The following is a 13,981-nucleotide window of genomic DNA, read 5'->3' as shown; positions in this document are numbered from 1 at the left end:
AAACACACACAGAACCAGAATTTGCGTCATAAATTTTATTCCCGATGCGGGACAGATTCCTTCCATCCCCAAAATGAATCACGTGCTACCCTGGAGAGATCTGGGAGATTTTCCCACCGTCTCCAGGGAAGAAGTGAGAAAGGCAGGTGCTGGGGACAGGGAAGGCTTCGCGGTTCCCCAGCCTACCTTTCCTCCCCTTCTCAACAGAGGACAGTTGCTCCCTACTATTATTCCTCTCATCCACATCCCTTAAAAAAAAAAAAAAAAAAAGCCTTTGCTATGTAGAAACAAACAACACCTCAAGTATGGGAGGGAGGCCTCCCGGGCTGGGACATGAGGTTAAGGGTCACCAGTGGAAGGAGGGGGAAGGGAGGAGGAGCCATCACTGCTTCTGCTGCAGGGCCTCCTTCCTTGCTGCATCCTGTAGCAACTGTGTGTCGACCTCATCTGCTGGCAACTGCACATAGCGAACTACTGAGCCCCGGATGAAGCAGTTCTTCACTGATAACTAGACAAAGATAGACAAATGTGAGAACACCCTTAAAAAATGTCCTCTATCCACCCAGGGACCTCCTGCTTTGAGAGATGTTTCCTCTTCTCTACCATCCACAACTCACCATGTGAGGGTATTTCTCAGGGTCTGTGACACTGATGTCAGTTAGTTTGATGTTGAGATACTAAGAAAAGAAGATGAACACCATCATTAGAACTAGAGACAAGATGAATGTACGCAGTCCTTAACCTCTCCCATCTCCTTCCCCAAGACCCCATTCAGGGCCCTTATTATATTCTCACCTGATCCACAGAATGGAGGGTTCCACAGATGCTGTCAGGGGCAGAGAGAGGGTAAAACCCAATTAGTTTATACCAAAGTCAACATAGAGGTGACTGCAGAGCAGGGATAAGAGCATGGTTGGGGGAAATAAAGGACTTGAGGAAACCAGAAAAGGCAAAACCAAAAAGGGATATGTCTAAGCTCTGGACTAGGAAAGTAGGTGCTTCCAGAGCAGTGTGTTATTTTAGACCTCTGAAAAACAGCAGTGTGTTATTTTAGACCTCTAAAATAACCTCTCCTCTCCCTAAACCAACTCACTCTCAGTAGCTACCATTAAACAACTGGTATGGGCTAGACCTGTATTCTGCATATTTGTAATATTTACAGCCACTTCATAAGGTAGCTATTAACCATCCAGGGGCTCAGAAACGTTTTATAACTTGCCCACGTTTAGAACAAACAGAGACTTTGGTTCAGGCCTGTCCCAGAACCACCAGCTACTTTCAAATACTATTGCTTTGGAACCAGAGCCTCAGATGTAAAGTAGGTAAAGTAGGTAAAGTAGGTAGCTAGCAGTGTTCTCGATGATGCAGGCACAGGGATGTCCTCTCCCTTCCTCAATCCTTGAGCCCCCCGCAATGTTAAAGAGGAATGCTATCTAAACACCAGTGCTCCAAGCCATGCTACCTCTCCCAATCCTTTCATTTCTGCCAATAGTTTCAACACGAAGTCTCACAACCTCAAATCCTATAAGTTGTACTTCTCCACCCTCCATGTCCCATGAATCCCTATGGTTTGCTGATGTCTTTCTAACATTTCTGTAATTCTCTTTGTAGTATGATTTCTACAAACCAAGGTCTAATGACTTTACAGCTCAATCCAGGCCAGCCTCCAACCTGGCTGCCTTCATCCGAACCATTCTGCATGTCATCACCAGATTCTAAGTTCCTTAGAACTGGTTCTCAAATACTGATGTGCGCTCAAAGTTTCATAAGTCCATGACAAAAGAGGAAACGCAGGCTAGTGTAGTGTGTATATAGTGTGCTGAAGGTTGTCATTGGTTTCCTCCTAAGAATAACTGCTCTTTAATTGCCCTTCCTTTTTTTTGTATTAAAAAAAATATGATTGTTAATAAATGGCAGTTTAAAAAATATCCTTACCTTGCCAAACTTCAAGTTGTCAGTTCTCTGTTGGCCCTAATTTTTGTAAAATTCTAAGTGTCTGAAATCCAGTGTCTGAGACCAACTGCCTCAGTGGTGCTTTTACCACATCCCTGGCTGCTAAAAAACTTTTGACAGCGCCTTATCACCCACTGCAGCAATGCAGTAACTTTCAGGAATTGCATAAGGTGGTAACATTTCATTCAGTCCCTTTAGAATGAGATATTTAGGACAAAAGTGGTCTGACAACCAGCACAAGAGAAAGAGCTCTTCTCCCAAGCCAATGGATTACCTTCGAATCTTTTAAGTCCTTGCTTTAGGATCTGGGGCTATAACATAACAGTTATTCTTGCCATGTGGAAGACCCAGGAAGAAGAGGAAAATCAAAAAACAAGTCATCTCACAGAATTGCTGAGGGTAGTTGTGCTTTCCACACTTGTCTCTATATGGACCCAATCTATCAATATATGCCATCAATACCACATGCATTGTCAGTGCCATAAGTCAAAATCGCTGATCTAAAAGGCAAATCCCTTGCCTCACCGTTCCCTGCCATGTCAATGCCTCCCCCACTAAGAAACTGTCTCACATAGAAATGAAGAAGAAACAACTGGGGAGAGAATACATTCATTCAAACTTTCTAAAGGACAATCAGATAATATGTATCAATATTTTAAATGTACATTTCACTTAAAGGATTTTTTTTCTAATGAAATGAGATGTATACAAAGATGTATGCATGAGGATGTTCAGGGCAGTATCATTTATAAAAGCAAATAATTGGAAACAGCCTAAGTGTCCCACAGCAAGGTCTTGGTTAAATTAGTTCTAGCCAGCTAAGAAAAATGCCATTCAGACATTAAGAACGTTAAAACGTTAAATATCAACTTTATTGACATGGAAAATATCCGCAACATACCATTAGGTGAAAGCAAGTTTCACAATTGCATAGAAACTATGACCCTGTTTTTAATTTTTAAAAAGGGGTCGGGGGGCAGACAGAATGGGATTTAAGTTCTGGCTTTGTCTTTTAGTATCTGTGCAGACTTAATCAAATGTCTTAACCTATCCAAGCTTCAGTTTCCTCATGTGTAAAACAGGAACAGTAGTATATGTCATGTAGAGGTGTTCTGAGAATTAAATGAATTAACAAATGTAAAGTATTCAGAGTAGTTCTTAGTCTATAGGAGGTTCTCAAATGTTGGCTATTTTTTTTTCCTTCAGCACACATTTATTAAGCACCTACTATATATTGATACCAGGCCTGTGCTAGACATTAGTTACACAGTGGTGAGCTTAAACATGGTCTTGGCCCTGTAGGAAAGATAGATCCTAAACAGTAAATACACTTCTATGAAATCACAACTTGAGAAGCACCCACTAGGAAGGAGAAAAGACTCTTTGACAGAAGAGTCTATTTGGCTAGGGACTTCCCTGGAGGTCCAGTGGTTTAAGACTCCATGCTTCCAATGCAGGGGGCACAGGATCAATCCCTGGTGGGGGAACTAAGATACCACATGCTGCGTGGCACGGGCCAAAAAAAAAAAAAAAGAAAAAAAGAAAAGGAGGAGTCTACTTGGCTAGAAGAAGAAGAAGAACCAGGAAAGTCCAAGGATACAGCATTTAATCCAACTCCTGAAAAATGACTAGAAGCTAATGATACAAGGGGATAGGGGATGTAAAAGCAGTATAGACAAAAGGGGCTGCACTGGTCTTCTGTTTACCTTTTATATTTTCTTCAACAAAAAGGAGATAATGCCACATATACTATGCTGCAACAGTTTTCCATATTAATACATCTCATTTCTATGTGAACAGCTATACTATATTGAAATACCACAATCTAACCCATTCCCTATTTATGGCTCTTTTAATTTTTCCCCCAACTTTTGGCTATTACAAAAAAAAAAATCTACCAACATCTTTGTACACACATGTTTACTTGAGGAACCGATACTTACATTTCTAGAAGTTGGGTCAAAGGAGTATATAATCAGAAAAACAAAACTAGGTTTTGTAAAAAATGTTATTGATGCGTGTGCCCTGTCTTCTCTCCAGTACTTACTACTTACATACTTCTTTGTATTTTTTTCCAATACAAGATACAACTCCTCAGCTAATCTGTAAGCTGGAGGCACAAGTCATTTATTTCCTTTGTATCCCTCCCACCTTGCCTAGCCCTCAAATACTTGTTAAAGAAGTTCCAGGGCGCTGGGCACATCGACCCCCTACAGACTTGGCAGAACAGGTACCTACCTCAGGTCATTCTTGAGTTCCACGACCACATCCTTGCCCACAAGGGACTTGAAAAAGGAATAGAAGAGCTATTGGGCGAGAGGGGGAAAACCATCATATGGGAAGGGACATGGTAAGAGGCGTGTCCCCCTGCTAGTATTACCAAATACTGGTATTGGGATCCCCGCCACATTTCTGGCAGTTCTCAAAACTTCACAGGAACACTCGGATCAACAGCTGGAGCCCAGATGATTATGCACACTACCTCGAGCCCCTGACCTAAAGCCCCAGAGAGAGGCTCTGCGCTACACACCTCGGGCTCGTCTCTCAACGGACGACCTCTCCCAGGGTCCTGACCACGCCTCCCAGAGAACTGTAGAAAGTATTCCACCCGCACCCTCCCGGAGCCTGTTCTCCGTCAGGGAAATGATCCTTGAGGTCTAGCTGTTCCTACTGCTGTCTCCGCCTACTCTCTGTTTTTTTATTCCTTTTTTCTCATGGAGGGAAAAAATCCTATTTGCTTCCAGGTCTCTCCTCAAAGAACTTGAGGCGCAGGAACTAAGGATGGAGGGAAAAGTCCTAGGGCCCAACGCCAGCCCAGAAGAACAAAGCCCCCAGAGGGACCCCCCGCCGCCCCCAACCGTCCCAACCGCCCGCGCTCCCCGAAGGCGCCCCCTTGTGACGTCACGGTACCTACCATGGTGCTTGCGCCGCCGGGCGCCCGCCAGACCGGGAGAGCGAGGGCCGGGCGCAGTGGACCGAAGGTCTGGCGGCAACTGGAACACGAACCTGCGCGTGGGGCGGGGCGGGGTCGCGCAGGCGCTGCGGGAAGCGCCGCGGAGAGCTCCGAGGGGTGGAGAACAGCGCCCCGCGGGCTCGCGGCTCGGGGAGGTCGGGGTGGGTAGAGCCGAGGGGAACGCCAAAGCCGGGAAAGGGGCGGAGCTGATCGCCTTCCGACTTCCTCCCGGAGTGGCAGGCTCCCACCGCGCAGGCGCGGGCCCCAGCTGCTGCACGGGCGTCGGGGAGGGTGGCTCACCGCCTCTCAGGGGTTTTTGTTCCTTTCTATGACAATAAGTACAGTTCCAGCATGATTTGCTCATACTCTAAAGACACTTCCTATTGCAAACTGCTGGGGAGCTTGTGAAAACCCATGATGATTTGTACACTTTTCTATGTATGTTACACTTTGATAAAAGTAAAGAAAAAAAAAACTGTTGAGAAGTCCCGGAGATGAGGAGCCTGCGCACATATCTCGATTTTATCAAAGGTTCCCAATAAAGATATTACTCTCTCGGTCCACATTTCTTTTACGGTTTTGCCTAGGACTGTCCTGTAAAGGACTGAGTAAAACCAAACAGTCTGGCTCGGGGCTAGAAATACCCATTCTTATATTTTCACTTAAAAAATATTTCCCTCTCAAACAGAAAGGGACACAAATGCAGTTACACAGTTACACGTACTTCTATACTCAGGTCCCCAAGGCTTTATAAGTATGCGATATTATGACACAATCGGTGAAAATATTTTTTAAAGGAATAAGATTGTAATATATCTTCCATTTCTCATCTTGCATAAAAGTACACATTTGTTAGGAGTTTGTTGTAGAAATATTTTCAGCATGTAAAGGACTGTATAATGAACTCTGTGAGTGCACAGACGCTGGATCTCCTAGGCCCCACCTGTAAGTGACATCAGGACATCAAGCAGAAGTTTGGGCCCTCACCACGGCCCCCACCCACCCACCCCTGGAAGCAGCTGAACCCTAAGCACAGAAATCAGTCTATCACTGAATATAAGCAGTAACTAATTAGCAACTACTCTAACTGGGGCTAAAGGTGCCTGATGATCAAAAGTTGTTTTTTCTTGAAACAATTAGCTCATGAAAATTCAAATACTTTGGACTTATCAGCTTAATCATTCATAATAAGCTCACAAACAGACCACAGACGCTCTCTGCAGGAGCTCTCCTTTTCCCTACTTTACAAGATACACTCACAGTCTAAAAATACCAGAAGTAATTTGCTTTAGGAACAAATTTATTGAGGGACAGATAACCATCCACACAGGAAGAATAAAGTTGGGGAGGCTGGAAATAAATAACAGACATTCAAATTCTTCAAATGGTTCAGAGAGAGGCCTAGTTTTCCTAAGAGTCTCAACCCAGAGTCAGAAACAGGATGTTGGAGTGTGAAAAGATGGTATATAAGACTCCTCTATCAGAATCCAGAAGGGATGGTAACTTAGCTTCAGGTCCAGTCAATTCAGGAATCATAACCATGTTCAAAGATGAGGGGAACAAAATTCATCTTAGAGGCACCCTAAAACCCTCCAGCTCCAGAAAAGATTAATCTACTTCTTCAATGGTGGGGCCTGTGGCAGCCCTTCCAGGTGTATACCCTGTTGCACAGGAAGGCCCAGTGCATCCTCCCTGGTAGAGCTTTGTGATGATTGGGTTACACACCTGCTCCAACTCCTTTCTCTTATGATCAAACTCATCTTTCTCAGCCAGTTGATTGGCCTCCAGCCATGAAAGGACCTCACTGCATTTACTCAGTATTTTCTTCTTATCAGACTCATTAATCTTGCCCTGTAGACCTTCATCACTCACAGCACTCTTCATGTTAAAAGCATAGGATTCTAAGGTATTTTTTGCAGCAATTTTCTCTCTCTGGACCTCATCCTCAGCTTTATATTTCTCAGCAACCAGAACCATGTGCTCGATCTCCTCCTTGCTCAGCCGGCCCTTGTCATTGGTGATGGTGATCTTGTTAGCCTTGCCTGTGCTCTTGTCCATGGCTGTGACATTGAGAATACCGTTAGCATCGATGTCAAAGGTTACCTCGATCTGGGGCACTCCCCTGGGCGCAGGAGGGATTCCACTCAGATCAAAGCGCCCCAGCAGGTTGTTGTCCCGCGTCATGGCCCTCTCGCCCTCGTACACCTGGATCAGCACGCTGGGCTGGTTATCTGAGTAGGTGGTGAAGATCTGCGTCTGCTTGGTGGGGATGGTGGAGTTGCGCTTGATCAGGACAGTCATGACACCCCCAGCTGTCTCCAGCCCTAAGGACAGGGGAGCCACGTCCAACAAAAGCATGTCCTGTACCTTTTCAGACTTATCCCCCATCAAAATGGCTGCCTGTCCTGCAGCCCCATAGGCAACTGCCTCATCGGGGTTGATGCTCTTGTTGAGATCACGACCATTAAAGTAGTCCTGCAATAGCCTCTGAACCTTAGGGATGCCGGTGGAGCCCCCTACTAAAACAATGTCATGGACTTCAGCCTTATCCATCTTGGCATCCCAAACAGACTTTTCCACAGGCTCCAGTGTGCCCCTAAACAGGTCTGCACACAAGTCTTCAAACCGGGCTCTGGTGATGGATGTGTAGAAGTCAAAGCCTTCATAAAGTGAATCAATTTCCAAGTCGGCCTGGGTGCTGGACGACAGGGTCCTCTTGGCCCTCTCGCAGGCGGTGCATAGCCGCCTCACCGCCTGCTTGTTCTGGCTGATGTCCTTCTTATGTTTCCTCTTGAACTCTTCCACAAAGTGGCTCACAAGCCTGTTGTCAAAATCCTCTCCACCCAGGTGGCTGTCCCCAGCTGTGGCCTTTACCTCAAAAATCCCATCATCTATGGTCAGGATGGACACATCAAATGTGCCTCCACCCAGATCAAAGATCAGGACATGTCGCTCTCCCTGCCCTGCTTTATCTAAGCCATAGGCAATGGCAGCAGCTGTGGGTTCACTGATAATTCTTAGCACATTGAGACCTGCAATCACACCTGCATCCTTGGTGGCCTGGCGTTGAGAGTCATTGAAGTACGCTGGCACGGTGATCACAGCATTGGTGACACTGTGGCCCAAAAAAGCCTCAGCAGTCTCCTTCATCTTAGTCAGTACCATAGAAGAGATTTCCTCAGGGTAGAAAGATTTTTTCTCCCCTTTGTAGGACACCATTACCTTGGGCTTGCCTCCTTCACTGATTACTTGGAAAGGCCAAAGTTTCATATCTGATTGCACTACAGGATCATTAAATTTCCTGCCGATCAGCCGTTTGGCATCAAAGACAGTGTTCTGGGGATTCATGGCTACCTGGTTCTTGGCCGCGTCGCTGATGAGCCGCTCGGTGTCCGTGAAGGCCACGTAGCTGGGGGTGGTGCGGTTGCCCTGATTGTTGGCGATGATCTTTACTTTGCCGTGCTGGAACACCCCCACACAGGAGTAGGTGGTGCCCAGGTCGATGCCAATGGCTGTTCCCTTAGCAGCAGCCATGGTTTTCCTAGGCCTGTGGGAAAAGAATGAGATAAAATTTCAGAGAGAACTTTTAATTTTTATTTATTTTTAACTGTGGTAAAATACACACAACATGAAATTTACCATCTGAACCATTTTTTGGCATACAGTTCAGTCGTAAGTCCATTCACATTGCTGCCCAACCAGTCTACAGAATTTTTTATCTCTCAAAACAAATTCTATACCCATTAAACAACTCCCCATTTCCCCCCTCCTCCAAGCCCTTGGAAACCATTAGCCTACTAGTGGTTTTCCTTTTGGCCTACTTTTTGTCTCTCAGAATTTGACTACTCTAGGTACCTCACATTAGCAGAATTACACACTGTTTTTCTTTTTGGGACTGGCTTATTTAACTTAGTGTAATATCCTAAAAGTTCATCTATTTTACAGCGTGTGTCAGAATTTCCTTTTTACGGATGAATAATTTTCATTGTATGTATATACCACATTCCTTTATTCATTCCTTCTGTGGCACTTGGGCTGCTTCCACCTTGTGGCTATTGTGAATAATCCTGCCACATACTGTGTGTGCAAACATCTCTTCCAGACAAGGTTATGTACAAGGTAGACAGAAGAACTCCTAGCCAACTCCTAGGACAGCGTCATAATGCTGTTTTCAATTTCTCACAGGGCCAGACTCAACTGTCCTGTTCCTCTGTCTGTGACTTTTTTTATTCTGGTATTGTACCTGTCTCCTGCTGAACTCTGATTATTTGAAGTTCTTGTCGCCACAGGAGACATCAGTCACGTGGGTTTAGCAACCCTGCTGATCGCCTTTTACCCTCTGTTAGGGATTGCTGGGAGTATATTTGGGCCAGTCTGAAGACGGCTGGTAGGAACCCAATCAAGCCCTCATGAGTTTTCTCAGGTGAAGTGGTGCTCTCTAAGGCTGTCTCTTTCTCTAATCTTCTCCCAAGTAAAACAACTGTTATCTGGAAACAATAACAGATCAGCTCCTTCACTTTTTTCTGGCAGCTCTGACCAATCCCAGCCACCTCTGAGGTCCTTAAACGATCCCCCTTCCTTGGCTGGCCCACATCCCCATACCTTAGATTTAAACAAACTAGAGAACTTTCCAGCACTTCCTCAAACAAGGACTTATTCGTCTTGCCTATTCCCAGCCCATTCCAATCAGAGTACTCGTGGCTCACCTAGTGTCCCGCCGCCTTCGATGCAGTTTGTTACGGTTCGTTTTGCGGAGCGCCTATAACTTGGGGCTCCCTCAATATCCAAACTGTACAGCCAGTGTCCCCCCACCCCCCACCCGCCCTGCCCTACAACTTTGAGCCGGGCCCGGACCGGTCATCCTGACTCCCTACTAGCCCATGAGGTCAGAAGCAGCATCTCCATTGTAACGCAACTGCGGGGACGACGTCATCGCCCCCGCCCCCGACCGGACCCGCAAGCTCCTCCCACTCCTTCCCCACCCACTGCCCCTCCCCGAGCCAGTGCCAGCCAGCAAGCCCCAGAAGACTCTGGAGAGTTCTGGGAGCGGCAACACTCAGGGCGCTGATTGGTCCCAGAAAGCCGGGGGGCAGGACCTGAGGCGAAACCCCTGGAATATTCCCGACCCGGCAGCCCCACTGAGCTCGGTGACTGGCTGAGGAGGGAAAAGGCGGAGCTTGATGAAAAACCATAAACACAGAGCCGCCCTCAGAGAAACGGAGAGCCCGGACAGAGCTGCTAGGATTTGGGCGGCTGGCGAGCGCAGCTTCCGCAGACACACTATCTGCGAGGACCACCCCGAGCGGCACCGGCGCGTTCCGTTTTCGGATTCCGAAAGGACCGAGCTCCACGTCGCTGGACTCGTTGGCCGTTTTCAGGTCTGAAGTTCGTTGCGGAGCCGAGAGGGCAGGACACCGGCATGGCGAAAAGCACGGCCATTGGCATCGATCTGGGCACCACCTACTCCTGCGTGGGGGTGTTCCAGCACGGCAAAGTAGAGATCATCGCCAACGATCAGGGCAACCGCACCACCCCCAGCTACGTGGCCTTCACGGACACCGAGCGGCTCATCGGCGACGCGGCCAAAAACCAGGTGGCGCTGAACCCCCAGAACACCGTGTTTGACGCGAAGCGGCTGATCGGCCGCAAGTTTGGCGACCCTGTGGTGCAGTCGGACATGAAGCACTGGCCTTTCCGGGTGATCAACGACGGTGACAAGCCCAAGGTGCAGGTGAGCTACAAGGGGGAGACCAAGGCGTTCTACCCCGAGGAGATCTCGTCGATGGTGCTGACCAAGATGAAGGAGATCGCCGAGGCGTACCTGGGCCACCCGGTAAGCAACGCGGTGATCACTGTGCCGGCCTACTTCAACGACTCGCAGCGCCAGGCCACCAAGGATGCCGGGGTGATCGCGGGGCTGAACGTGCTGAGGATCATCAACGAGCCCACGGCTGCCGCCATCGCCTACGGCCTGGACCGGACGGGCAAGGGGGAGCGCAACGTGCTCATCTTTGACCTGGGCGGGGGCACGTTCGACGTGTCCATCCTGACGATCGACGACGGCATCTTCGAGGTGAAGGCCACGGCCGGGGACACCCACCTGGGTGGGGAGGACTTCGACAACAGGCTGGTGAACCACTTCGTGGAGGAGTTCAAGAGGAAGCACAAGAAGGACATCAGCCAGAACAAGCGGGCCGTGAGGCGACTGCGCACCGCCTGCGAGAGGGCCAAGAGGACCCTGTCGTCCAGCACCCAGGCCAGCCTGGAGATCGATTCCCTGTTCGAGGGCATCGACTTCTACACGTCCATCACCAGGGCGCGGTTCGAAGAGCTGTGCTCGGACCTGTTCCGGAGCACCCTGGAGCCCGTGGAGAAGGCTCTGCGCGACGCCAAGCTGGACAAGGCTCAGATCCACGACCTGGTCCTGGTGGGGGGCTCCACCCGCATCCCCAAGGTGCAGAAGCTGCTGCAGGACTTCTTCAACGGGCGCGACCTCAACAAGAGCATCAACCCCGACGAGGCGGTGGCCTATGGGGCGGCGGTGCAGGCAGCCATCCTGATGGGAGACAAGTCTGAGAACGTGCAGGACCTGCTGCTGCTGGACGTGGCGCCCCTGTCGCTGGGGCTGGAGACGGCTGGGGGCGTGATGACTGCCCTGATCAAGCGCAACTCCACCATCCCCACCAAGCAGACGCAGATCTTCACCACCTATTCGGACAACCAACCCGGCGTGCTGATCCAGGTGTATGAGGGCGAGAGGGCCATGACGCGGGACAACAACCTGCTGGGGCGCTTCGAGCTGAGCGGCATCCCACCGGCGCCCAGGGGAGTGCCCCAGATCGAGGTGACCTTCGACATCGACGCCAATGGCATCCTGAACGTCACGGCCATGGACAAGAGCACGGGCAAGGCCAACAAGATCACCATCACCAACGACAAGGGCCGGCTGAGCAAGGAGGAGATCGAGCGCATGGTGCAGGAGGCGGAGAAGTACAAAGCCGAGGACGAGGTCCAGCGCGAGAGGGTGTCTGCCAAGAACGCCCTGGAGTCGTACGCCTTCAACATGAAGAGCGCCGTGGAGGATGAGGGGCTGAAGGGCAAGATCAGCGAGGCCGACAAGAAGAAGGTGCTGGACAAGTGCCAGGAGGTGATTTCCTGGCTGGACGCCAACACGTTGGCCGAGAAGGACGAGTTTGAGCACAAGAGGAAGGAACTGGAGCAGGTGTGTAACCCCATCATCAGCGGACTGTACCAGGGGGCGGGTGGCCCCGGGGCTGGCGGCTTTGGGGCCCAGGCCCCTAAAGGGGGCTCTGGGTCTGGCCCCACCATTGAGGAGGTGGATTAGGAATCTTTCCCCAGATCGTTCATTTTTTATGGAGACAGTTGGGATCCAAGATTTTGCATTGCCTTACGTATCTGCCTTTCATCAGTTATCAGCTATGCAAGTTGTTTGCAAAGTTGAACTGTGTCTCTTGGTGAAGTTATGAACTCTTTTTCAGCGTGTGAGCGTAGAGATGAATGTATACTGCCATCTTTTGTCAATTTTATGCTTTGTAATACTCATGCCAAACTCAGGCTCCCCCCCCCTTTTTAACTGATTACTTCTAAGTAAATAAACTCAAAATAAGTCGAGTGATGTCTGTCTCTGTTTTATTTTGAGGGCAGAAGGGTCTGCATAGGTTCTCTTTCTTACAGAGTCTAAAATTGAATGGCAATTTGCCTCTTAGATAAGGTCAGGGATCTGGAAAGTAAGGATATGTATAGTATCGTGACACACGTCTTTTAGGCAAATAGTATTCTTGGGAGCTACAAAACTGCGAATTTGAATGCTTTGGGTTTAGTGGGTCCAGAAAAAATGTTAAGAGGTACGGGCATGGTGGCCTCAAGGTGGCTGAGGGGGTAGAGGCTTTAAGGGTGGCCTCAAAAGGAGCTTGTGCGTGGGAGTGTTCTGGAGAAGCAGCCAAATAGGAGACGCAGTTGGATTGGAAGGTCATGGCTCCTGCTTCCTGTGAGTACACGTGATATGTCAGAGCCCTGTTACTTAATCTGGATTCAGCATGAAAAAGAGGCTAAATTGGCATTGAAGAGATGTGAGTTCAAGCAATGGCTTTGCTAGTTATGCATGAATGCATTCTCCACTGTGATCCCTAGTTCTCATATTTTAAAATGGAGGGGTTTGGCCTCATGCCTCAATCTATATTTCTTATTTCTGAAAGAATGCTGAGATAAAAATGCCACATTTCCAGCAGTGGTTACCTACATTTTAAGTATCCCAGTGAGTACCTTAGGGAGGTGTCATAGTTTCATGCCTCAGCAGGGGGACCCCAGTATTTCAGTGCTCTTACCTACCGGGCACTGCACAGGGGCCTTTTAGGTGTTTATGAATTCTCATTCCACTGCACTGAGTATAGGTGGTGTTTGACTTCCACAGGTGAACATATGGGGAGACTTAAAAGTTACTGGCCTAACTAAAATTTATTTCAAGGTTAAAAACATCAGTTCAGCAAAGATGTTGAACCTGGATTCCAACTCTGGGTTCATTGGTTTTTGCCCTGCTGCCCCAAGTCCACAGGGCTTTGTGCGTGCATGTCTGGTTCTGGGCTATGTTTCTACTCTGGGTTTCACAATCAGTATTCTTTCTGCTTTAACTCTGTATGATCGAAACAATGATGTCAGATAAACAATAGGGTTGATGACAGAGGTTTAGTATTTGTTAATTTAGAAGAGTGATAGAAAAAACTTGCAGCCCTGTACCAGGAAGACTTACCACACACTTGCTTCCCCTTGAGATGCTTCATACCCTAGCTGCTAGCATCCTAGAAGTAATCTCCACAGCCTCTTTGTTGGAAAAGGCCTGGCACAATCCTCAAGGCTTGGGGAGTGAGCCCTTTTAGAAATCAGTTGTGTCTGGGGTTTACAAAGATTTTGGAACTAGGTAGCGGTGGTGATTGCATAACATGGGAATGGGCTAGGTACCACTAAATTGTACACTTGAAAATGGTTCATTTTATGTTATGTGAATTTACTTCGCCAAAAGCAGAAAAAAAAATTGTGTCAACATTCTATAAAAGCACT

The 13,981-nt window shown here is 48.2% G+C and overlaps 3 protein-coding genes across 3 annotated transcripts; 1 reads left to right on the top strand and 2 right to left on the bottom strand.

Annotated features, from left to right (window-relative positions):
* Positions 1 to 20: 20 nt before the first annotated feature.
* On the bottom strand, positions 21 to 5,128 carry LSM2 (LSM2 homolog, U6 small nuclear RNA and mRNA degradation associated). Its single transcript, XM_082638699.1, has 5 exons — positions 4,868 to 5,128; positions 4,192 to 4,259; positions 796 to 826; positions 618 to 677; positions 21 to 508 (listed from the first exon to the last, which is right to left on the bottom strand). The coding sequence occupies exons 1-5, from the start codon at positions 4,868 to 4,870 to the stop codon at positions 383 to 385; spliced, it is 288 nt and encodes a 95-aa protein (XP_082494825.1). The 5' UTR covers positions 4,871 to 5,128; the 3' UTR covers positions 21 to 382.
* A 1,091-nt stretch (positions 5,129 to 6,219) lies between these two features.
* On the bottom strand, positions 6,220 to 9,707 carry LOC309814037 (heat shock 70 kDa protein 1-like). The gene is made up of 2 exons (XM_082639367.1): positions 9,613 to 9,707; positions 6,220 to 8,453 (listed from the first exon to the last, which is right to left on the bottom strand). The coding sequence occupies exon 2, from the start codon at positions 8,438 to 8,440 to the stop codon at positions 6,515 to 6,517; it is 1,926 nt and encodes a 641-aa protein (XP_082495493.1). The 5' UTR covers positions 8,441 to 8,453; positions 9,613 to 9,707; the 3' UTR covers positions 6,220 to 6,514.
* Positions 9,708 to 10,102: 395 nt separating this feature from the next.
* Positions 10,103 to 12,538, top strand: LOC309813232 (heat shock 70 kDa protein 1B). Its single transcript, XM_082637859.1, has one exon. The coding sequence runs from the start codon at positions 10,326 to 10,328 to the stop codon at positions 12,249 to 12,251; it is 1,926 nt and encodes a 641-aa protein (XP_082493985.1). The 5' UTR covers positions 10,103 to 10,325; the 3' UTR covers positions 12,252 to 12,538.
* The last annotated feature ends 1,443 nt before the right edge of the window (positions 12,539 to 13,981 follow it).

This window comes from Mesoplodon mirus (genome assembly GCF_964341445.2).
Source record: "Mesoplodon mirus genome assembly, chromosome: 12".
In the NCBI taxonomy this organism is placed as follows: Eukaryota; Metazoa; Chordata; class Mammalia; order Artiodactyla; family Ziphiidae; genus Mesoplodon; species Mesoplodon mirus.
The sequence above is the reverse complement of the archived record's forward strand: the minus strand, read 5'-3'. Positions and strand labels throughout refer to the sequence as shown.

Excerpts from the sequence above, each read along its gene's own strand:
- LSM2 (XM_082638699.1), bottom strand. Across the intron at positions 827-4,191 it reads GAACTCAAGAATGACCTGAG|CATCTGTGGAACCCTCCATT; the intron begins GTAGGTACCTGT and ends TGCCCCTGACAG. Across the intron at positions 678-795 it reads CCCTCCATTCTGTGGATCAG|TATCTCAACATCAAACTAAC; the intron begins GTGAGAATATAA and ends TTCTTTTCTTAG.
- LOC309814037 (XM_082639367.1), bottom strand. The coding sequence starts at position 8,440 with ATGGCTGCTGCTAAGGGAACAGCCATTGGCATCGACCTGGGCACCACC.
- LOC309813232 (XM_082637859.1), top strand. The coding sequence starts at position 10,326 with ATGGCGAAAAGCACGGCCATTGGCATCGATCTGGGCACCACCTACTCC.